General features: G+C 35.3%; 1 protein-coding gene across 1 annotated transcript in view; it reads left to right on the top strand.

Moving 5' to 3' along the window:
* Positions 1-17370, top strand: part of LGI3 (leucine rich repeat LGI family member 3) — a 480821-nt gene extending 463451 nt beyond the window's left edge. Inside the window, exon 8 of the mRNA XM_044082968.1 lies at positions 16284-17370. Coding sequence (XP_043938903.1) covers positions 16284-17101 — 818 coding nt within the window. The 3' untranslated portion in view covers positions 17102-17370. The remainder of the gene's footprint in view (positions 1-16283) is intronic.
* The last annotated feature ends 9932 nt before the right edge of the window (positions 17371-27302 follow it).

The raw sequence follows: 27302 nt of genomic DNA on the forward strand, positions 1-27302 counted from the left end.
CTGAGTAAAATCAAAGCAGCCAGGCTTTTCTGAGTGGCCAAGGCGCAATTAAAATAAGCACTACTATTCTCACATTAAAAGTATTCTCTAAAAACTAGCTACAATGAAAGGTATAAAAATATTTTAACAGTAAATAATAAAAAACATGAGAATAATAAATATCTAAGTACAATAAACACCAGAGTTTCAATCACAGAAGAAATAAAAATAACACAGTTGAACAGATTCAAACAGAAGCAGAAAAACAATACTTAACTATTTTCACTGTATTTCCTTACTGTCTAAAGAATAACTGTACCCTAGCTAACTTAATTCTGCAAGGCTAGAAAGGACGCTGAGATGCTTACTTCCACATGGCAAGGTGATGAGCTTCTAACTGGACTGAACTCAACTAATCAACTGACTGTGATGACTGACATAGATATTTTTATCAGGTCCCAAAAAAAACAAAACAAGCTGCTGTGACAGTTCCATCCTCTCAGTGCTGGTTATAGAACAACATCACATTTGATCACCTGACTCTGGTAGGGTACTTAGCTAAGATCTTTGCAGTATTTGAAAATTATAGAATAATTTCAAAAACTTCTACTCTTCCCTTCCAGAATTTATTGTTTAAACATATCCATTTAATCAGTTATAATAACACTGTTGATAAATTTTTAGCACAAGCATCTGTACAAGTCAATGTGATAGTCAAATGACACAAAATTATTTGCAAAACTCTAGCTAACTGTGCTGCCATATTTTACACATGCACTGCCCTGTTCTCCCTGACCCAGATGGCAGTACCTCATGTCATCACAGATCATAGGATCATAGGAGGTTACTAGGCTAATGGCCCTGGGGCTCTTACAAACCTAGCCAAGAGTTTATCCCCAAAAAGAAACCTCAGTCAGCAGCTGTCGTCCCTGTCAATGAGGGACACAGGTGGAACCCCTGGGATGAATTTGTGGTTTCCCATCCACTCATCAAGGTTGCATTTGAAGAGGGTCAGCGAGGTGCTCTGTTTGACGTGTATGGGAAGTCTGTTCCAGAGATAGGGCAGCCTTTGGGAGGCAAACCTGTCTTTCCATGAGGTTTTGTTAATGTCACATATTAGGTTCTGGCCTTTTGAGTGGGTAGTGCATGAGGAGTTAGACTTCCGGATATGGAGCATCTCTAGTAGGGCAGGGTCTGAGATTGCCTTTTAGGCGAGACACAGATCACCCCTAAGCAATCTGTACAATGCTGAGTACAGCGATAGTGATTTGAGCCTGTCTGCACAGAACAGATGTTGGAGGCCATGGATTCTCCTTGTGAGGTATTTCAGTGGCCTTTCCAGTAAGTGCAGATGTTTAGAGAGGTAGATCCCAAACGGGGCGTTATACTTAATTATTGGTCTAATGAGGGAGGAGTATAGAAAGGTAATAACCTCCTTTTTCTGGATGCAATCCATTAGCTTATGAGATGAACCAAGTAAAAGGCTTTTCTGACCACTGCTGCCACATGATGGTCAAATGTGAGTTTGTTATCAACCTGAGTGCCCAGGTCTCTCACCACAGGTTGTGTGCTTAGGGGGTTGCCGTTGATGTGGTAATCAGTAGGGGTCTTGTTTTTGCCGAATGCTATGATACATTTTTTTGCATTTAGCTTGAGGCCATGACTTTGGCAGCAGTCATTAGTTGCTGTGAGACCGTCTTGCAGTATGTTAACATTGTTTGGGGAGTCAATGACAGCACCCAACTTACAGTCGTCAACAAACTTGGTCAGCCACAGGCCTTTTGTCTTTGCCTGTACCTCCAAGAAATTGATGCCAAAGAGTAGAGGTCCCAGGACAGATCCCTGGGGAACTCCACTAGTGACAGGTCTGCTGTCAGAGCTGGAGGTGCCTATTTTGACTTTGAGGGTCCTGTCGGTGAGTCAGTTGATCACCCACCTAATGAGATAGGGATTTACGGCAAGTTGTGTTAGCTTTTCAATGATGCTTGAGTGGGGGATTGTATCAAAGGCTTTGGTCAAGTCAAGGTAAGCTGTATGTATTGACTTTCCCTAATCCAGGGCGTTGGAGACACTCTCAAAGACATCAACCAGGTTCAACAGGTAAGATCTGCCCTTGATGAATCCAAACTGAGTGGGATCATGTGCCTGGGGATTGCCTATGTCCTTGTTTATGAGATCCATAATAATACACTGCATGGCTTTACAGATCAGACTTGTCAAGCTAATGGGGTGATAGTTTCCAGGTTCAGTAGTGGCACCACCTTTGTGCAAGGAGATGACAATGGCAGTTCTCCACTCTGCCGGAATGAAGCCAGTACTTAGGCTGTGGTTGATGTCATAGATGCACGTAGCAAGGAGTGCATCCTCATATCCTCATACTACAGGAAGATACTATGCATGAGCATAGTAGGGAGTGCATCCTCATACTGCTGGTAGACATTGTGCATGTCCACAGTAGAGGGTACATCTTCATACTACTGGTTGACGGTTTGCATGTGCAGAGTAAAGAATGTATGCTAATATTACTAGAAGACATCATGCATGCACACAGAAAGGAATACATCCCCGTACTACTGGAAGACACTGTGCACGTGCACAATATGGAGTACATCTTTATACTACTGCATGACACTGTGCATGTGCACAGTAAGGAGTACATCCTCATACTACTAGAAGATGCTGTGCATATGCACAGTAAGGAGTACATCGTCATACTACTGGAAGACGCTGTGCATATGCACAGTAAGGGGTACATCCCCATACTACTGGAAGACACTGTGCACGTGCACAATATGGAGTACATCTTCATACTACTGCATGACACTGTGCGTGGGCAGAGTAAGGGGTACATCCTCATACTAATGGAAGACACTGTGCATGTACACAGTAAGGAGTTTCGGGTAATGCCACTGAGAGACACTGTTTATGTGCAGAGTAAGGAACACATGCGTACACTACTGGAAGATATCTTGCATGCACATGGTAAAGAGTGCATGCTCATACTACTGGGCAATACTGTACATGTGCACAGTAGGGGCTACATCTTCATAGTACTAGAAGATACTGTGAATGTAATGACAGTGGGATACATTGTTTATGTGCAGAGTAAGAACCTCATGCTCACACTACTGGGAGACATTGTGAATATGCACAGTATGAAGCACATAGTAATGCCACTGAGAGATATTGTGCACAGGTGCTGATTGAGAGATGGCACAGTGACTAGACTGGTGACAAAAAATACCTGCAGTGATCACCAGCCATCTATGAATCCCCTGCATCCTGTAACACCAGTACTGTTTAAGATGGACCAGATGTCCCTTTAATGTGAGTGACAATATGGTAACATATGTGAGGGGTAACTAGAGAGGGCAATTCATGAGAAAGAAACCAGAGCTAATAGACTAGGCCTTTGACAGTCAAACATGCATACACCTATAGTACTGTCATTACTGTGTCAATCTTTTGAACAAAAAAAAAATCACATTTTTTTCCATAATAAATCTGTATTGTTATATTATTTTCATACACAAGTAAAAACAAACACAAATTTTTAAGAGAAAAAATACAAAACAAAAGACTACTAACTAATATCACTAACTATCACACCAAACAAATATACAATATTTGCAAGAATGCTTCCATGTAAACATTAAGAATAGAGAAAAAACAAAAAGTAATTAATAACATTTCCAGTAATATACAGTTTAAATGCAAAATTCTCTCCAAGCAAGTATATAAATGTGAATACCTTCAAGTTAAAAGTGTTATGCTAATGTAATATTAAATATCTGTTCCCAAATTTTTGGGTTATTAATGTTTTTATTATTCAGACTTAAGAGTAGTTTATGAGCTAATATACGCCTTGTTGCCAAAACTCTAAAGCTTTCCCAAGATGTTTTAGATGGGTCTAACCAATTAGTGGCTATATAAAGCTTCATTAACAGAAAAATATTAATATATATAGTACTTTGTGATCTAGGGAGTTCTTTCAGAGGAATATGTAAAATCGTAAATTTCCATGACAACGTTGTACTTTGGTAACCCATCTTCTGAAGTTGAATCTTAAGGGAATTCCAAAGCTTATATATGCATTTACAGCTCCAGAACATATGAAGAAGATCAGCCGGTTGATTTTTACAGTATGGACAAGTTGGAGAGTTTTTAAAATTAAATTTATGCAGGGTAAGGCTTGTATAATATGCATTATTCCATATCATCAACTGGGTATACATCAATTTTTGAAGAGAAGTAGATTTGATAGTCAGGTCAATTGCTTTTAGCATATTACTTTTGTCTGTCACTAAAATTTTCTCTTCCCAATAGTTGGATAACAGAATTTTATCATGAAATTTAAAGTCTTTAATTAATTTATTTGTTGTTGTTATATATTTAATATCCTGTTGGAGGGCTTGCCACAACTCAAAGCATTTATTAACATTTTCATCTTCAGGTTTAAAATTTATAAAGTAGCTCATAGCAAGTTCTCTAATTTGTCTCAAAATAACAAGATAATTTTTGGGTAAGTTAAATTCTTGTCTTATTTGATTGGCCGAGCGGTCCAGATATTTGTATATATCAATCAAAGTTAAATTAACTATTAGTGGAAACTTTTTAAGATCAATTAATTGATTGTTGAATTTTAAATTATGATTCCTATGAAAGGGTTGAAAAACCATCATATACTGACCCAGATCCAAAGGTCTTGTATAGATAATATGTTAGTTTTAATGTGTTCAGTAATCCCATAAATTTTCAAAGTATCTTTACCTAAAAAGGGTATTGCTTTAGGATTAATGTTTAACTTTAAAATATATTTAGAATTCAAAATCACCCAAGTTGGTGTCAGTAGTATTTGTATCATGTTGGCAATTCTTAGAATTCTATTAGAGTTCCCGATTAGGTAGTACAATTTGAATTTAGGCAACTCCAGTCCTCCTTTATTTTTTTGGGGTCATTAATTTATCATAAGATATCCTGGGGTTTTTTTTTGGTTCCCAAATGAATTTAGCCAATTCTTTATGAATTTTTAAAAAATGTCTTCAAATGTATTAATTGGGCTGACCTAAAAATATAAAGTAATAGTGGTAACACATTCATTTTGACAATTGAAACTTTTGGTAGTAGTGGCAATCGTAAATTTTTCCACCTCGAAATCAGACATTATTTGGTCCCAAATTGTTTTAATGTTATTATTGTAGAAGTCTTTATTGTCTGTAGAAAACTCAATACCTAAATATTTAATTTTTTCTTTAAATGTTACCTGCCCAACCAAAGGCAATAATGAAAAAGGTTTAGGTGTCTTTAAAGGAAAAATATTGTTTTTTGTCCAAGTTAATTTTGTAGTTAGAGACTTCTGAAAAATCATTAACAGCCTTCAATAATTTGTCAGTGTCAGATATTGGAGATGCACAATACATATTAAGATCATCTGCAAAAGCTGCCATTAAGATTTTAGTTCCATAAATTATTGGGACATTATGATAGACATTCTGTTTAATATATAAGAACAGAGGTTCAAGATAAAGATTAAATAGTAAAGGGGACAAAGGGCAGCCCTGGCGTGTTCCAGTCTTAATCTGTATTCTTTTGGAGAGGCTTCTGTTAATGCACAGTGTAGTATAGGGATTACTATATAATATTTGCAACATTTGAACAAATTCATGGGATATATTAAAATAAGGTAAAAGAGCAAACAAAAATTTGTATCAACCCTGTCAAAGGCCTTCTGTGCATCAATTATAAGGGCATAGATATTAAGATTATTTTGTTTAGCATGTGTTATCATAGTATGTAATGTAAGAGTATTATCACTGGTTTATCTACCTGCCATAAATCCAGCCTGTTCTTTGGATATTATATGAGTCATGATTTTCTTCAGTCAAGATGCTATAATGGAGGTTAAAATTTTCATGTCTACATTCATTAATGATATCGGTCTATAATTATCGGGGTTTTGAGGATCTGAATTGGCTTTATGTATAAAAATAGTCTTTGAGGCATTAAGATGAGGATCATTAATAGTATTCCTAATTATGTAATTAAATATAACTGAAAGTATCTTACCAAAAATATCCGCAAACTTTTTATAAAACTCCACTGTCATCTCATCAGGACCTGGTGATTTATGTGATTTCATATGTTGAATTGTATATACTATGTCTTCTTCAGATATCAGTTTAACTAAATCATTTTGAATATCTTCTCCTATTTCTGGAAACTTAATTGATTGTAAAATTGTTCACAGATTCTATGCAAGAACATATCCTTTTGCCCATCATAAATTTTTGTATATATTTTCTCAAAAATATTAATAATATACTCTGTTTTAGAATATATTTTATTATTAAATTGTATTTCCGAAATTTGTAGTGGTGTTTGTGATTGATAAATGATCCTAGCCAATGCTCTTGATGGTGTTTGAACGTGATTAGCATATCTCGCTAACATCTTATATTCTTGAAATGTTAATCTACTATTTTGTATTAAGAAGAGATCCTTCTGACATTTAAATAGTTCTTTCTCTGTTTGTTCATTAAAATTCTGAATCAGTTGTTGATCCAATAATTTAATTTTCTTTTCCAAGTTTTGAATATCTTTATTTAGTATTTTTTATAATAAGAGGCTTTTTGCAAAAGGATCACTCTTATTTGTGTTTTAACTGTTGCCCATTCAATATATGGGGCATATTGTTGTTTCTTTAGACTAACCAGTAAGTCTTTAAGGTATTTTGTAATTTCCTGTATTATTTCTTCCTTATTCAGCAGATTTGGATTAAGAGACCACTTATAGCCTCTTTGCATAAGGTATCTTTTATCTCTTTAGCAAAACTCAGTGAAATTTTCGAATGATCTGATAAATACCGTGCATGTATAACAACTATAGGTTCTAAACTAATCAATGTTCTTGAAATCAGGAAGAAATCTATTCTGGACCACATTTTATGATATGGGGAATAAAATGTAAAATTATTTGTACTATTAGCATTGTTTAAATAGTGAAAAGGGTCATATAGTTGAAAGTCTTCTTTAATATCATCCAGTGCCAATACTGCATGGTTATTAAATGCTTTGTGTGGACAAGATCTATCCAACTTCGGATTTTGATAAGCATTCCAATCACCTCTAACAATTACGTGGTATCTATCAAATTGTGTTAAAATTGAATACAATGATGTTATGAATATTTGTTGATCATTATAAGGTGCATATATGTTTAAAAGTAAAATAGGTTTATCAAATAAGGTATATGCCAGAATAACATAGCACCATCGTCCATCTTTATCTGTATTAAAATCTAAAATTTTGTCCTTATATTGGTCTTTAATAATTATAGCTACCCCAGCACTATTTGACTTACCTTCCGATGCTATTACTTCTCTGATCCACTTCTTTTTTTTTATATCAACCCATTGATCATTCATTAAATGCATTTCTTGCAGTAAAATAAACCATGCCTTAGCCTGCAACAATACACGTAACAATAGTTTCCTCTTCTTTAAATTCTGGAGCCCTGTAACATTCCATGAATCTAATTCCCACATTACCAAGGTTGACTGTACAATAAAGGTTTTGGAGAGAAAAGATTAAAAAAATACAATATATTCAAAACCATACATGATCTGGAAGCAATCCATATATCCCATCCTAAACCAGTGCTTACCCACTCTAACTCCGGACCAGGACATATATAGGTCTTGTGTAATATAGAATAACAGAAGGTTTAAGAAAAGAAACAAACAGGAAAACATCACATTATAAAATTTCAAACATGTTCCTTAGTTGAGACCTATATAATCTAACTTAACTACGATAAAGCCTAAACTAAACATTCCCTAACAAGCACTGCATTGAGCTACATCTCCCCAATCAAGTATATTTAAGCAAATCAAATTAAAATACAATATTACAGTACATATGAAAATAAATTGAAAAAAGGAAGTTTTAATATTTGGATTAGCTATCTATAGATAAACCGCATGCATAGAGACACACAAAAAAAAAAAAACATATTAAAATACAACCCTATGTTAAAATAAATATATAGGTAAATACAGGTATCCCTGGTTATAAACCCACACTATCATAGTTTTATACTAAAACAAACTACTAACTAATATAAAATGCATTATCACTTTAACACAGTACATTATGAACTATAATGAGAAGCATATTTATGCAAACATTACTAAATCCCTGCACCCTGTCTAAATAATATAACCACAAAATTCTACATAAACATGTATAAGAGAAACAAATAAAATATTCCTATGTGCTTACTTTACCATACAACAGTGTTATTTTGAAGTTTAATGAATAAAAATATGTTAAAACAGTTTCCTTTGGTTTCCCAAGCCTGGAAACCCTGTGAAATACTCGCGACGGGGGACCGCTTTTACAGACGGACACCCGGAAGTGTCACAGCGAAATCTGCACCCATAACAGCATTTTAGGCACTTCCTGTCTTCCCCCTCATCGAAAACACTTCGTAGAAGCCATAAAACAATGGGAAATGAACACAGGTAATCAAGATAAGCAAAAACAAACATGCATGCACATGGTAAAGAGTGCATGCTCATACTACTGGGCAATACTGTACATGTGCACAGTAGGGACTACATCCTCATAGTACTAGAAGATACTGTGAATGTAATGTCAGTGGGAGACATTGTTTATGTGCAGAGTAAGGACCTCATGCTCACACTACTGGGAGACATTGTGAATATGCACAGTATGAAGCACATAGTAATGCCACTGAGAGATATTGTGCACAGGTGCTGATTGAGAGATGGCACAGTGACTAGACTGGTGACAAAAAATACCTGCAGTGATCACCAGCCATCTATGAATCCCCTGCATCCTGTAACACCAGTACTGTTTAAGATGGACCAGATGTCCCTTTAATGTGAGTGACAATATGGTAACATATGTGAGGGGTAACTAGAAAGGGTAATTCATGAGAAAGAAACCAGAGCTAATAGACTAGGCCTGTGACAGCCAAACATGCATACACCTATAGTACTGTCATTACTGTGTCAATCTTTTGAACAAAAAAAAATCACATTTTTTTTCCATAATAAATCTTTATTGTTATATTATTTTCATACACAAGTAAAAACAAACACAAAATTTTAAGAGAAAAAATACAAAACAAAAGACTACTAACTAATATAACTAACTATCACACCAAACAAATATACAATATTTACAAGAATGCTTCCACGTAAACATTAAGAATAGAGAAAAAACAAAAAGTAATTAATAACATTTCCAGTAATATACAGTTTAAATACAAAATTCTCTCCAAGCAAGTATATAAATGTGAATACCTTCAAGTTAAAAGTGTTATGCTAATATAATATTAAATATCTGTTCCCAAATTTTTGGGTTATTAATGTTTTTATTATTCGGACTTAAGAGTAGTTTATGAGCTAATATATGCCTTGTTGCCAAAACTCTAAAGCTTTCCCAAGATGTTTTAGATGGGTCTAACCAATTAGTGGCTATATAAAGCTTCATTAACAGAAAAATATTAATATATATAGTACTTTGTGATCTAGGGAGTTCTTTCAGAGGAATATGTAAAATCGTAAATTTCCATGACAACGTTGTACTTTGGTAACCCATCTTCTGAAGTTGAGTCGAGGGAATTCCAAAGCTTATATATGCATTTACAGCTCCAGAACATATGAAGAAGATCAGCCGGTTGATTTTTACAGTATGGACAAGTTGGAGAGTTTTTAAAATTAAATTTATGCAGGGTAAGGCTTGTATAATATGCATTATTCCATATCATCAACTGGGTATACATCAATTTTTGAAGAGAAGTAGATTTGATAGTCAGGTCAATTGCTTTTAGCATATTACTTTTGTCTGTCACTAAAATTTTCTCTTCCCAATAGTTGGATAACAGAATTTTATCATGAAATTTAAAGTCTTTAATTAATTTATTTGTTGTTGTTATATATTTAATATCCTGTTGGAGGGCTTGCCACAACTCAAAGCATTTATTAACATTTTCATCTTCAGGTTTAAAATTTATAAAGTAGCTCATAGCAAGTTCTTTAATTTGTCTCAAAATAACAAGATAATTTTTGGGTAAGTGAAATTCTTGTCTTATTTGATTGGCCGAGCGGTCCAGATATTTATATATATCAATTAAAGTTAAATTAACTATTAGTGGAAACTTTTTAAGATCAATTAATTGATTGTTGAATTTTAAATTATGATTCCTATGAAAGGGTTGAAAAACCATCATATACTGACCCAGATCCAAAGGTCTTGTATAGATAATATGTTAGTTTTAATGTGTTCAGTAATCCCATAAATTTTCAAAGTATCTTTACCTAAAAAGGGTATTGCTTTAGGATTAATGTTTAACTTTAAAATATATTTAGAATTCAAAATCACCCAAGTTGGTGTCAGTAGTATTTGTATCATGTTGGCAATTCTTAGAATTCTATTAGAGTTCCCGATTAGGTAGTACAATTTGAATTTAGGCAACTCCAGTCCTCCTTTATTTTTTTGGGGTCATTAATTTATCATAAGATATCCTGGGTTTTTTTTTGGTTCCCAAATGAATTTAGCCAATTCTTTATGAATTTTTTAAAAAAATGTCTTCAAATGTATTAATTGGGCTGACCTAAAAATATAAAGTAATCGTGGTAACACATTCATTTTGACAACTGAAACTTTTGGTAGTAGTGGCAATCGTAAATTTTTCCACCTCCCGAAATCAGACATTATTTGGTCCCAAATTGTTTTAATGTTATTATTGTAGAAGTCTTTATTGTCTGTAGAAAACTCAATACCTAAATATTTAATTTTTTCTTTAAATGTTACCTGCCCAACCAAAGGCAATAATGAAAAAGGTTTAGGTGTCTTTAAAGGAAAAATATTGTTTTTTGTCCAAGTTAATTTTGTAGTTAGAGACTTCTGAAAAATCATTAACAGCCTTCAATAATTTGTCAGTGTCAGATATTGGAGATGCACAATACATATTAAGATCATCTGCAAAAGCTGCCATTAAGATTTTAGTTCCATAAATTATTGGGACATTATGATAGACATTCTGTTTAATATATAAGAACAGAGGTTCAAGATAAGATTAAATAGTAAAGGGGACAAAGGGCAGCCCTGGCGTGTTCCAGTCTTAATCTGTATTCTTTTGGAGAGGCTTCTGTTAATGCACAGTGTAGTATAGGGATTACTATATAATATTTGCAACATTTGAACAAATTCATGGGATATATTAAAATAAGGTAAAAGAGCAAACAAAAAATTTGTATCAACCCTGTCAAAGGCCTTCTGTGCATCAATTATAAGGGCATAGATATTAAGATTATTTTGTTTAGCATGTGTTATCATAGTATGTAATGTAAGAGTATTATCACTGGTTTATCTACCTGCCATAAATCCAGCCTGTTCTTTGGATATTATATTAGTCATGATTTTCTTCAGTCAAGATGCTATAATGGAGGTTAAAATTTTCATGTCTACATTCATTAATGATATCGGTCTATAATTATCGGGGTTTTGAGGATCTGAATTGGCTTTATGTATAAAAATAGTCTTTGAGGCATTAAGATGAGGATCATTAATAGTATTCCTAATTATGTAATTAAATATAACTGAAAGTATCTTACCAAAAATATCCGCAAACTTTTTATAAAACTCCACTGTCATCTCATCAGGACCTGGTGATTTATGTGATTTCATATGTTGAATTGTATATACTATGTCTTCTTCAGATATCAGTTTAACTAAATCATTTTGAATATCTTCTCCTATTTCTGGAAACTTAATTGATTGTAAAAATTGTTCACAGATTCTATGCAAGAACATATCCTTTTGCCCATCATAAATTTTTGTATATATTTTCTCAAAAATATTAATAATATCCTCTGTTTTAGAATATATTTTATTATTAAATTGTATTTCCGAAATTTGTAGGGGTGTTTGTGATTGATTAATGATCCTAGCCAACGCTCTCGATGGTGTTTGAATGTGATTAGCATATCTCGCTAACATCTTATATTCTTGAAATGTTAATCTACTATTTTGTATTAAGAAGAGATCCTTCTGACATTTAAATAGTTCTTTCTCTGTTTGTTCATTAAAATTCTGAATCAGTTGTTGATCCAATAATTTAATTTTCATTTCCAAGTTTTGAATATCTTTATTTAGTATTTTTTTATAATAAGAGGCTTTTTGCAAAAGGATCACTCTTATTTGTGTTTTAACTGTTGCCCATTCAATATATGGGGCATATTGTTGTTTCTTTAGACTAACCAGTAAGTCTTTAAGGTATTTTGTAATTTCCTGTATTATTTCTTCCTTATTCAGCAGATTTGGATTAAGAGACCAATTATAGCCTCTTTGCCGCAAGGTATCTTTTATCTCTTTAGCAAAACTCAGTGAAATTTTCGAATGATCTGATAAATACCGTGCATGTATAACAACTATAGGTTCTAAACTAATCAATGTTCTTGAAATCAGGAAGAAATCTATTCTGGACCACATTTTATGATATGGGGAATAAAATGTAAAATTATTTGTACTATTAGCATTGTTTAAATAGTGAAAAGGGTCATATAGTTGAAAGTCTTCTTTAATATCATCCAGTGCCAATACTGCATGGTTATTAAATGCTTTGTGTGGACAAGATCTATCAACTTCGGATTTTGATAAGCATTCCAATCACCTCTAACAATTACGTGGTATCTATCAAATTGTGTTAAAATTGAATACAATGATGTTATGAATATTTGTTGATCATTATAAGGTGCATATATGTTTAAAAAGTAAAATAGGTTTATCAAATAAGGTATATGCCAGAATAACATAGCACCATCGTCCATCTTTATCTGTATTAAAATCTAAAATTTTGTCCTTATATTGGTCTTTAATAATTATAGCTACCCCAGCACTATTTGACTTACCTTCCGATGCTATTACTTCTCTGATCCACTTCTTTTTTTTTATATCAACCCATTGATCATTCATTAAATGCATTTCTTGCAGTAAAATAAACCATGCCTTAGCCTGCAACAATACACGTAACAATAGTTTCCTCTTCTTTAAATTCTGGAGCCCTGTAACATTCCATGAATCTAATTCCCACATTACCAAGGTTGACTGTACAATAAAGGTTTTGGAGAGAAAAGATTAAAAATACAATATATTCAAAACCATACATGATCTGAAGCAATCCATATATCCCATCCTAAACCAGTGCTTACCCACTCTAACTCCGGACCAGGACATATATAGGTCTTGTGTAATATAGAATAACAGAAGGTTTAAGAAAAGAAACAAACAGGAAAACATCACATTATAAAATTTCAAACATGTTCCTTAGTTGAGACCTATATAATCTAACTTAACTACGATAAAGCCTAAACTAAACATTCCCTAACAAGCACTGCATTGAGCTACATCTCCCCAATCAAGTATATTTAAGCAAATCAAATTAAAATACAATATTACAGTACATATGAAAATAAATTGAAAAAAGGAAGTTTTAATATTTGGATTAGCTATCTATAGATAAACCGCATGCATAGAGACACACAAAACAAAACAAAAAAAAAACATATTAAAATACAACCCTATGTTAAAATAAATATATAGGTGAATACAGGTATCCCTGGTTATAAACCCACACTATCATAGTTTTATATTAAAGCAAACTACTAACTAATATAAAATGCATTATCACTTTAACACAGTACATTATGAACTATAATGAGAAGCATATTTATGCAAACATTACTAAATCCCTGCACCCTCTCTAAATAATATAACCACAAAATTCTACATAAACATGTATAAGAGAAACAAATAAAATATTCCTATGTGCTTACTTTACCATACAACAGTGTTATTTTGAAGTTAAATGAATAAAAAGATGTTAAAACAGTTTCCTTTGGTTTCCCAAGCCATATATATATATATATATATATATATATATATATATATACATACACACACACACACACACACACACACACACACACACGCATGTGCGTACAAGCACTCAGATAGTATACACACACACACGTGCATACAGACAGACAGACACAGACACACATGTGCGTACAAACACTCAGACAGTATATACACACGCACACGCACGCACACACACACACACACACACACACACACACACACACACACACACACACACACACACACACACACACATCAATGCCACTAAACCACCAGTTTGAGCCTCTTCCTCTTCCTGAAGCCTAACTACTAGGCTGTAAAGGTAATTCCTTAATTTCTGGATCTAAATGCACCATTACAGAACCCATGTCATGGACTCTGAGAGACCATTGTGCGCTCGTTGACGTCAGCGTAGTAGCACTTCCTCCTACCTGTTCATTTGAATTTAAAGAGATAGTTTCTTCCACAGTATCAGTAACAGCCCCAGATACACCTTTAAGATTCGAACCAGCAACAAAGTCCCTGCCATAAGCAGTGTGTGTCCTATATGCTGCCAAATCCTTTATTAACTTATTTTTCTTCCGAGCCACTATAGTCTTTTCAAACTGGTCTAAACCTTTGAAAACCTGTTCATAGTTAGAACGGAGATCGGTTGCATATTTAAATAACTGATAAGCTCCTCTTCCTTCTGTTTTAAAGATGTTTGTAACTGTTCAAGAAGGGTACAGTTGTTCTTAATTAACAATTTAAGCAAATCCAGCAAGTTAAGGGCACTTTAAGAATGAATTGATTTTAATGGAGTTTCTTACATTTAATTGTTTGATGGATTTCATTGGTTGATATGTGTATATATTGCTGTGTGCTTTTTAGTGTCTTAGTGTTGCTGTAATTCTGAAGATGTCTGTACGAAAACGGCAATTAAAAGTTCATTGGTCCTTGGTTTGGTTCTTGCACCTTTTAACAGTTTTGTTTTTTAAGTTTTTTTGTTATCTGTTAAGACCGCAGGTTCAGCTAGTTTTGGTTGTGATTCTCTAAGGCAACATTTCAGTAACAAATTTTTGAAGTATATTCTTACTACTGATAACCCAAAATTCATTTACTGTTTTGTATGCACTTCATTCTTCTCCCAGGTGAATATCCAAATCATTTCATTTTTTTCTGGTAACTGCATCAATGTTTTGGGGCTTGTTTTGGCATACTGGAGACAAAATTCTCACAGCCTGTTTTCCTGTCCACATTGGACTGCCAAACATTTGCTAGTTTTATACAATTATATTTTTTAAATACCCTGTTATGGTGTACTGAGTGGCAAGTTAGTAGCAGTCTGGAAGGAAACTGCATTACATTTGGTGACGGTTAATTCAAAGCAGATATGTTTTGCCTTCATTGACTAAGACATCCTAACTCTCAAAAAGAACCGTTAAGTAACTCCCAAGAACTGAACCTCTGAAGTCACAATAGTGATAATGTAAGGAAAAAATAGAATTAAACATGTCATCTGCCAATGATCCATTAATTTATTTACTTAAGTTCATTTACCAGGATAGTGTAATGATCTCAGCTTCATAGTGTTCGACATGGATTCACAGAGTCAAGAATTGGAGGACCCGGAAAGGAATTAATAAAATGGTATGGAACCACTAGTTAGCTGATCTTTACTTAAAATAAATGATTGTCTGATTGTGACTCACATGCTTATAGTATGAATCAGATTTTTAGTACTGACAGAGGTCTCGACTGTTGACTTTTTTAGGAACTAAAGTGACGCTAATCCTCAAGGTTATTCAGCATGTTATATTGTAGGCATTGTCAGGAGTTATTAGTCAATCTGAGGTTGCAGAAATTTGCTGATTAACCTTTTTTTTTTATTCACAAAAAATGTAACAAATTCAAATCCCTAGGAGCCAACAGAAGTTGGATTCCAGCAGACACTAGCACTTTAAATGCCTAAAAATGGCTACAGCCCTGTGCAAAGGTATGCAACATGAGTTTTGGGCTTTTTACGTCCCCTTTTCAAGTAAACAGCAAACTGAACAAAACAAGTAACACTTATTTAGAGTGTATCTTGGGGAGGAGGCAAGTTTTATAAATGATCCTTAATCTGATGCTTTCATTATCCAGCTAATCCTGGGATCTGTGAGGCATCGAGGCTTGGAAGCCTTGTATTTTCTGTGTAAGAAATATGTTGTTTCTAAATACTTGGGAAATAAAATGCATTTATCCTGCCAAATAACTGATTTTATCCTTAGACTACTACAGCTGAAATGTCTAAAATGTCTAATTTATAAAGTATACAAATAGTTATTATCACATTGTATTTATTACTTTATATTTATTTATTTATTTTTATTTTAGCTCGTTCTGCAGTCTATTGTAAACCCATCATTGTCCAAAATCAGTTGATTGTAGTTGTTGCTCAGCTGTTTGGTGGGTCTTTCATTTACAAGTGGGACAGCAATACTCAGCGTTTCTTGAAATTCCAGGACATCGATGTGTCCAAGATCCGCAAGCCAAATGACATTGAAGCCTTCCAGATTGACAAAGATTGGTACTTCATTATTGCAGACAGCTCCAAAGCTGGTTCAACTAGCCTATACCACTGGGACCGGAATGGATTCTATTCTCACCAGTCACTGCATCCCTGGCACCGGGACACAGACGTAGAATATGTGGAGATCAACAACAGACATAGATTAATACTCTCCAGCAGTTCACAAGCCCCTGTGATCTATCAGTGGAATGGATCACGGAAACAGTTCATTGAGCAGAGTGAAATAGCTGGCATGATGGATGTACAGATGGTCAAACATTTCCAGCACCATAGGGATACCTTTTTACTCCTAACCCGTTTCATCGGTGACTCCAAAGTGCTTCGGTGGGAAGGCTCTCACTTTACTGCCATACAGACCTTGCCAGCTCGGGGCTGTATGGTGCTACAGCCTTTTCGCTTTGACCACCGTCAGTACATGGTACTGGGAAGTGACCTGTCATTTACCCAAATATACACTTGGAACACGGAACTGAAACTTTTTCTTCCATTTCAGGAGCTGAATATCCCAGCTCCGAGAATGTTCAGGCAGGTCTCTGAAGGAAACAAAGATCTTCTTCTGGTCTCCAGTTTTAAAGGGAACACACTGGTTTATTTGCACCTGGTGGTGGACCTCAGTGCCTAGAGACCAGATTTCTGTATCCAAACCAGGGCTGTACACTCCACAAAACCATAGGAAAGTACTGTTCACATGTGATAATGCAGCCCACTGGGCAGTGATTGGTGCTGATTCAAGGTTATTGAGTGTTAGGGATGGTACAACTAATTCAAGTGAAACTGAAGCTAGAAGGTTCTTTGATTAGAATTAACATATGTTGTTAAGCTGATCTGAATCCTGTTGATTTTCAGGTATTTTCCTCTCAAATATGGTCAGGATAAAATGAAGGAACCATCTGCCTCTTCTTTCCATGTATGCAGAAAGTAAATACAGTAATTAGATTTCTCACTATATTAAGGAAGATACATTGCTTTGTCATTTTGGATACCTTGCTTGTTCATTTTTAAGCTTTTGTAGGCTGTTTACCTTTTTAGATCTCAAATACAAACCCAGTCCTTAGGTTTAGTCTTCTACTGCTATGATTTTGGCTCTCAGATTTAGCCTTGCTCCTTCTAGATTTACTAATGTTCCTCGTAAAGTCAGACTTGTTTATGAGTGCATACTTTAAAAATAATGAAATAAGCTAAACATATACAAATATCATCTACAACTAACTGTATCAGATTTAGTGTATAAAGATCTTCTGTTGGGAAACATTTCTGCTACAATTTTCAAAGGCAAGCATATTGTCCCGTCTTATAGTGCCAACCACAATTCTGCCTTAAACCACTGATATCAGTGGTTTGCATTCTAGATGAGGGCTTCTACCAACAAGTAATAGGCCTTATCTGGAATCGGGTAATGATCTTGTGATCAAGTAGACAACAGGCAATTATCTGGAAATCTAGGATGGGGTGGATCAACCACTTTAATTCTAGTTAACAACAAACCTCCCATTTTTTGATTATTTTAATGGAGAGTGATTAACAGTGGTATTATATTATTATGTTCTAACATCAGTCCCTTGCATGTTTACATTTATGGGTATCATACATTTTCACTGTGATCTGTGCAGGGGCTCAGACATATGGTGGTCACTAAACTGCTGTCATCCACCCATACACGAGAACATACACACGCACACATGCATATAGACACACACACACACACACACATGTGCGTACAAACACTTAGACAATATACACACACGCACACACATGTGCATACAGAGACACACACACACACACACACACACACACACACACACACACACACACATGTGCGTACAAACACTCAGACAGTATATATATATATATATATATATATACACACACACACACACACACACACACACACACACACACACACACACGCATGTGCGTACAAGCACTCAGATAGTATACACACACACACACACACACACACACACATGTGCATACAGACAGACAGACAGACACACATGTGCGTACAAACACTCAGACAGTATATACACACACACACACACACACACACACACACACACACACAACATCAACACCACTAAACCACCAGTTTCAGCCTCTTCCTGAAGCCTAACTACTTGTATCAAAAATTACTTCAGCAATGTACTGGTTGGAAAGCTACCTTTGTTTTATTGATTACATTGCTGGAGATATTGTCTTTAGCAATTTTCTGTAGAACCTCAAGTCAGCAAAACTAGATGAAAAAAGTGATTCTGTTAAAAGTCGTCTTAATATAATTCGTATTCTTTATCCATTTTCTATTTATTCATTGGTAGACTCTGTCCAGGTAAGTAACTGTAATGGTGTAATCTTATCCAGACAAGTCTGCTGCTAAGTATATTTCTAATGTCTCAACAACATATCAGGTTAGCAAGGATCATAAATTGATTTAAAAATGTTCTACTGTGGCAGTGTCATCTTGTGTGTAGATAAGAACACATAGTGTAAGCAGATAGCTAAGCTCAGTTCATCACACCATTTTCCTTCGAAACTAGCATGCCAATGTCAGCATTTTCCAAAAGTGGTCTTTTTTGAAAATCTAGACTCCAAATAGGGTATTAAAGTAAAACCAACGGTAGAGGGGGCAAAGCTGCCAGAACTCTATGTGTTCCTTGGAAGGGTTTTGATTTGATATCCCTCCTCCACTTTATGTAACAGATCTGAGAATGTCTCCTTCTGGAAAATTTGAAAAGGGACTGATAACCTTGATTTTAACTTAAACATTTTCAGAATCATGAAAATCAAACTGATTTTGGCAAGTCAGTTTCAAAACCATAAATAGCTCATAGGCTGAGCTAGTCAAAATAGTGTCCAAGTGTTATCACTGGCATTTCAGGTAAAGTTTTAGAATGAAAACTATCCCATAAGAGTATTTTGTCGAACTGTACTTTGTCTGAGCTTCCTATCCTATAGAACTGGCAAACTTATGTGGTTAAACAGAAGGAAACATATGCAGTACATTGCATTGCCAAATCATAGTGTGATAATGTAAAACATTGTATAAGTGCCTCAGAAACCCATTCAGTTTGCATGAGTAGGAGTAACATCATGATTCAAGAGTTGCACAGCAGTCAGGATAATCTTACTGTTCTGTAAGTTAAATTTAACTGAGCATTGTTTAATTGGGCCACATTATAGATGATTTATTTTATATCAGTTAGCTAGCTGTATCTTTGATAGTTGTCACTTTTACTGAAATGTAAATTATTACATGGGATTGTAATGAGTAAATGAACCAGGGATATATCTGACTGGGTCTGCTTGACATGACCAAAATTTCAAATTAACGAAACTGAAATTGCAGAAACCCCAATACTTAAACTGCACTACATCGAAACCCTACTCTACCAAAACGCACTAACTCCAAAACTAAACAAATTTAAACTCAAAAGTGAACAGTTATAGATGTTTTTGCAAGGGAGTTGCACCCCCCCCCACACACACCCCTGCAAATTACATATACTAACTCCGAGATCGCACTACAGTGGGGAAAAGGGTAAATTTCCTGATCCTCACTGTACCAAGATCTCCATTCAGAAGCTCCGCAGCCAGTAATTCTTTAAAGAAAAAAACACTGCAGCTGTTGTTATCTGGGGTGTCGGAAGTGGTGATTGTTGTTCGTTGTAGTGAGTTTCACTAGAGTAAGGTTTCAATGTAGTGCAGTTTCAGTATTGTGGTCTCAGCGATTTCAGTTTCACTAATTTGAACTTTCAGTGATGTCAGGTAGACCCATCTGACCACATTGGGGGGGATGGGGGGCAGAGAATGAAGTCTACAAGGAGATTTTTTGTAATTTCTTTAATTCCTGCTTTCACTAGCTGCCTTTTTAGATAAAAAAAAAATGTTTTTGCTAGGACGGTGTAGCTAATTTTGTACAAATTTAGAAATCTGTAGAATTAGCCTGCCATGGAAAATCATGCTGGAGGTATAGCAGCTACATTGTGCAACCTTCTATGTCACACCGTCATAAATATAACTGAAGAACAACAAATGATGGCCACAAGAACAATGTATCCACTGTTCAAAGTGTGTCACTGAAGAATTATTTTGCATGGTGTTGACACGTCAAAGCAATGTTAAATGTTTACCCATCTGCTACATATGAAGATGATGATCAGTAAAGAAACGTTATATAGTGGTTAAGGCATTTTGAGGTAATACTGGGAATCTGAGCCTAAAGCCTTTCAGCTACTACTTGTCTGTTTTGTGACCCTGGACAAGTCCAGTTCACTCCTTTGGGATCCGGTCCTCCTTTCTAAAAGGCAACCACATGCTTCAGTCAGTGGAACTACCCACTCACTTTCACAAGGAGTTCATATGAAAACAGCCATATATGACCCAGTTTCACTGTAGTACTATGGATTATGCCCAGTGAAGTTGCAGAATGCACATTTCACCACATGTAGGATGGATTGGTTCTTCAGGCCTGTGCACAGTTCTAGTAGTATGCTGGTACAGGATGCACTTTAGCTATAGTCTTGCTTTGTAAATAACAGAACCAGCTGTTCTACTCCCGTACCACATGACCAGCAGTACAAGTTAACTGATTGGACACTAATGACATATTGTCAAAGAGCGTGGTCAACATAATATGAGTATGCAATGTTTGTAAGAGTGCAGTATATTACTCAAGGGGCAGGTATACATATAGACCTGCCAGAAGTTAGGCACAATAATGTTAGTGGTATTTTATTCATTTGTACACCAGTGTTCTGTGTTTCTTAATATACATGTATATCCTCTTTGTTTAGTACCTTCCATTTCTTTAGAGCCGAATGTTTCTGCTGGATTATATAATTCTACGTCTCTATGTAAATAGTTCCTTAGCATCTCACTTTCTGAAACTTGGTGGTCCACTCTAAAGTTATTATCATGTGTACAGTCTGGTATCCTTGCAGTGTGAAATGCAAGTATTTTACATGCCTAATAGATAAGGTCAGTTTGCTGACAGTTACAAGTAAGGAACAGAGTACTTGTATATTTGTAAGGTGTACTTCAAATGACAGATTTGAATTTAGGATATTTTACTACAGTAAAAGTAAATAAAGTTGTCAGAATTTGTAAATCTGTCAAAAAATTGTATAGTCTATATCAGTAATATGATGAGAGCGTCCTTTGGATGAGACGTTAAATCAAGGTCCCATCTGCCTGAGTTAGTGTTAGCTCGGGTGGATGTAAAAGATCCCACGGCACTTAGCAAAAAGACTAGAAGTTCCCCCAGTGCCCTGGCAAAGTTCTCCATAGTCAGTATAGATACTGTGTCAGATCTCCCATGAAAAGAGGCCACTGGCTTAGTGATACTAACCTGATTAATCAAAGATAGATAAAAAAAGAATCAGCAAAATCACCATTATAGGAACACCATGGTCAAAAACCTGAAAATAAAAAAATATTCTCTTCTCCTTTTATGTAGTATTAATGCCCTTCCATCATTCTGAGTGGCTAGTATTGCTTTAGAATTTGCTCTACCTAAAAGTGACATAATGGGGACTACTATAATCACATGGTTTTGTTTGAAAACCACCCTTCTTTACAAAGTGCATTCTGTTGTCACTAAGTGAAATCCTGTTGAATTTCCTTTCCCTTTAAGTTCTTTTCTGCATTCATGTAGAATGGGTACACTCTGAATTACTATTCCCTTTGAGAATCTGTGGAGAGAATCACTGTTTTTTTCATTCACCCACTTTAGATTGTTTTGTGTGCCATCTCCTGAATAGACTTTTATGATCCTTTTTATTTTTACCTACAAGCAGTGGTATAATTAATTTGCTTTTGTAATGGGCAACAACAGTTACATCTTAACTTTAGTAAACTTCCTACTACCTAATTTACTCTGCCACTCAGAGGTGTCATGCTTCCAGTCATTCATCCCCGAGTTGCTCAGTCAGATGTGAGTTAAAACTCGCAGTAAAAAGTGTGGTTTATTGGTGCTTTAGATAATGTACTCTCTCTGTAAAGAAGTAGCTCCTATACTCTTTGCTCTGTGAATGATTAAACTAAATAGTTCCTCAAACATCTCACAGGCAACCGTCCCTCTGTCCAGCGCAGAACAGCTTCAAACCTTACAGTACAAATGGCGCACTGGTAAGTTTCACCAACCACGGTAGTCCTCACAAGCACTCTAGTAACCTAATTTCTTCCCTTTTTCTCAGTTTATCTAAAGCATTTAATACTGTAACCCACCAGTTACTCCCACACAGACTATTGATATTAGGACTCAAACACTCTATCCTCTCTTGATTCCATGACTGACTATCAAACAGACACCAAGACATTAAATGGCTCAAATGGTAGTCTTCCTACGTACCCATCCCTGTTGGAGTCCCACAGGTCCCATACAGGGTCCCATACTGTTCAATACTTTCATAAATGACCAAGCATTCAAAGAAGCCACTCTCATTCAGTATGCAGATGATGTCACATTCATCTGCATAACCAAAACCTTATCTGAACTCGAATTAAAAACCCAAATTTATATTCCATTGAGTCCTGGATAATGAAATTGCACCTCCGCTTAAATGACTCTTAAATAATAAAATAACCTCATGATATTTACTCATGGGACACTCTCCAATAGAAAAAGTAGTTTCTTCATCACTTCAGCTAATAGAACTTCCATTGAAATGGTCCACCAAACTAAACTGCTTGGTGCCACAACTGATGACAATATTAAAGTTTGATCTCCATATCTAGCATGCTATCAAAAAAAAAAATTACTGACAACTAGGTTTGTTATTTCGTAGCAAATACTACCTACCTGTGAATGCCAAGAAAGCTATAACAGCATTGTTCCTCCTTCCTTCACTTTTACATGGAGCTTCCATTTTTACAGACCTTCCGCTTTCATTCCAAACAACTCTAGAACAATGCTACAACATAATTGCCAGGTTTGCCTCCAACCACAGAGCAAAACCTAAACACTGCTTAGTCCTTGAGCAATTCCACTGGTCTAAACTATCTCCTTTTATCTAACTACTAATAGTCCTTAATGTCGTCTACAAACCTCAGAACTGTCCATCCTTTTTAAACCTACTAGTGAAACTTTATTCTACTAACAGACCCCTACACCCACTCTCCCCACCAATCAGCATTCACTTCTTTCTATCCACTCACCAGCCAGTTTTTTACTTCTTACCTAGATCCACACTATTGGTCCTTATCTTCCTGTTTTTCTGTAATACAGTCACACCCTCTATCAACCAATACAGATACATATGCTAATTAAAGGTTAACTCCCTGCTCAATCCTCTTCCTTTTTTATGTCTGTTCCCCTCCTTTGGCATTCAGGATTCATACCCTGGTGTTCTGAAATGCATGTATATGGACAGTGCCTTTTGCATGTACAAAATAGAAATCATCATTGCACTTTGGGTAAAAATGCTCATCATTTGGTCATAAAACTATATGGCAAGACTCGCTTCCATGTGTGGTCTTTTGGATTTACTGAACTGAGTTTTGGTACTAGTATGCCTGAATTAGTAAGCCTTTTATTTAAAAGTTAATAAGTACTTGGGGATCCCAAAATTGTACCTTTAAGGTTTTCTCATTGGAATTACTTGAGTTTTTCTCTGACTCAGAGGTCTGATTCTTCAAGTTCAGAACTAGAAATCAGGTACACCTTGGTGACTGGGTTCTGATTTAGATTTATATTCTAGTTGTAATGGGCATTGAAAGTTATCATTTCTTAACACTTAGTCCTTGCTGTGAATATTGCCATTTCACTAGTGCTGAGGGCCTTATACTCGAGTTAAGTTTCACAAGGTTCTTGATTCTTAAAATCTTAAAACTGAAAGAAAAATAGATCAGAACAGAAGTTTTATTGACCTGTTACCATTTCTGAAGCTGAAAATCATGAGAGTTTTTCTGTTTGCTGATTAGGTGTGCTGTTGTAACACCACTAACTCAACAACTATGCAGTAAGGTTCTGCAGCTCGTACTGATACAGAAAGTGGGATTAAAACAAATACCCGTTAAAGAGAGAGTTTTTGTGGGTTCTGTAAGTCTTTCTAGGAATCTAACCTACTGTTTGTAGGATATGGTAGGGTGTGAGATGATCTGTGCAGATTGAACAGAATGATCAGATATGTAGTGACTGCTGGACCAACAAAAACAATCTGGCAGTTGTAATATTTGTCCCAGGTGACAGAAACATTGGAAGCACTGTAAAGATATAACAGGTCTCTTCCCTAACATATGTATTATCCTATATGACAAATTATCAGTTAGCCAGTATTCCGTCTGAAAGGAAGGGTGGCATAAAAAAACAACAAAAAAAATATTGCCTATTGTATCCCTCATTTGGGAGCTTTGCCCTCCTTCCACAAATTAATATAACAGTTTCAATCTTGCAGTATCTCCAACTAAGCTATTACTTTGTTGGCTTACTGCATAATATCATGTGGAAGTTGGCTAGTTTGAATATTATGTATGTATGTAGGGTCCCAAACTGTGCATCTGTGCTCCCTGCCCACCCCCACCCACCCCACTCCAGCTGCAGCCTTCATTAGACTTTTCATGATTATATCCATGTTATTTGCTACAACAAAGTTCACACTTAATTTGTGAAGAGTTAATATTTACAGCTGTTGTGTGGCTGTTTGGGCTAAGCAGATTTGGAATATGTGACTTGCTTATTGACTGCTAACTGTTTGAAACATATTCTACACTGTTTATTTTATGTTCAGTAGATGCTTACAAGCCTTGTTGTACCACTACCAGTAAAGTAACAATGTGTCATCCATGCATTAAATAAGTAAAAGCTGAACACTGACACATAAGCACACATACAGAGTTTTTTGGTGGCACTATGTCATAAAATTACAACCAAAGGGTGATTTAACAGAAGTCAGTTTAATAATGTGCTCAGTCATAACTAAATGAATACAGAAAAAAGGGCTTTGTTTTCAAAACGCATCATAACTTATTGTTTACATCAAAGTAGTAGATATTTTTATTGAGCTGAATGAGTCTTGGAGTTAATTATATAAAATAGTGAGGGAGTAGGAACTGTTGTGCAACATATCAGAGGTATACAGTTTGATGACTGTACAGAAATCCTCTTCCTTCAGAAAACACAGTTTCTGAATGTCTGTGACTGAAGTCTAACACCATAAGTGTCATTGTGGAACTGCCCTACAGCTTCACATTACTGTATGGGCCACAAATGTATGCACCTAGCTTTTTCCATTTTGTAGATACCATACTAGACAGAAGGACAACTTCAAGCCCAGATTGTTTGTAAAGTAACATTACAATAACAATAGCAAAAATCTAATAAGTGCCAAAACGGAACAAATGCCTCTCTGTAAACAGCCAAAACAAATGTCAATAAAGTCCAAACCAGAGAGAGCAAACCATGGAACGATGACCAGACGACCATAAACTCAATCAATAGTATCACGAACTGTAGAAAATCTACAATAACGCCTCAGTAAACATATAAAACTTTTATTGAAACTGCAGGTTAGCGCTTTCACCGGATGGCTTCTTCAGACCATTACAATAACAGTTTTGACAGGTCATAATTTTTTTCTATCATTTTATTTTTATTTTCTAAGTGAAGTTTATGCTTACACAACATCCTCTGTCACCAGAACTGGTTAAAACTGAGGAGTGATGGACCTTCCAGGGACCACATGTGTCATTAGCAGGTTCTGCCCAATCTGTTGTATATTAATGCTCACTTGCTATGCAGTATTCTGCAGATATATTTGTTTAAATTTAAGATTCTGAATGTATTTTACTGCCTCCATTATACACAAACATATAAACGTGCATGAGCTCACACACACACACACACACACACACACACACATATATGTACATACACACCATACTTCTCAACTGTCCAGATTTTCACAGAATGCTCTGACTTTTGCCTCATTTTTCTGGTTTGTTCCTCATAGAATTTGTGGTATTCTGATAAATCACTGAGAATTGAAGTCACTAAATAATGACAGACTTTGAGTTTCAGACTTTATATCATTTAGAAAATGCATGCCAACCCATCTCCTCCCGGTTACTTTTCCTTGTCCAGAACTCCTGCACTAAAAGGTTGAGAGTGCACACACAGACACACACAAACACACACACACACACACACACACACACACACACACACACACACACACACACACACACACAAAATACATATATACACTGACACCACATACCTTCATCAATAAGTGTACCTGGTGCTATCTAATTTTCATCTGATGTTTACTTTTAGTGATATCACAAAAATATTAATTTGTTACAAACTAAAATATCAGAAATTGTTGTGTAAGAGATTCTATATGGCAAATCAGGCTCAAGAAATCACCTAAAGTGAAATAAATATGGTGTGATATTTTATTTTTTATCTTGTAGGTTTGCTTGTTATCTCACTGAGTGCTTTAAGAGATGCTATTTGTTGTTATTATCTCTAAGAAACACTAAAAATGTAATGCTATTTGTTGTTATTATCTCTAAAAAACACTAAACGTAATAGTATGATACTACTGGAAAACATTAAAATAAAATTGGTGCACTTTTCTGTGTTAATCTGTGTATTTCTACAATGCTCTGACTATTATTTATAACGTAGATGTCTCTTCTCTGTGTTTTAGTTTGCATTTTGTGCATCTGATTTCTAGTACTCATACTGCAACATTAGGACAGCACAAGCCAAGCCCATAGAAACTGTTTGCTGCTGATAGCTAGTGCTGTTTATGAACTTGGTGAACAAAGGAAAACCAGAAAGATACATTCAACCTATGACACAGCTGACCCACACAGCTGACCCACTC

Source organism: Protopterus annectens, chromosome 9.part0, assembly GCF_019279795.1.
Source record: "Protopterus annectens isolate FY-2018-M chromosome 9.part0, PAN1.0, whole genome shotgun sequence".
In the NCBI taxonomy this organism is placed as follows: Eukaryota; Metazoa; Chordata; order Ceratodontiformes; family Protopteridae; genus Protopterus; species Protopterus annectens.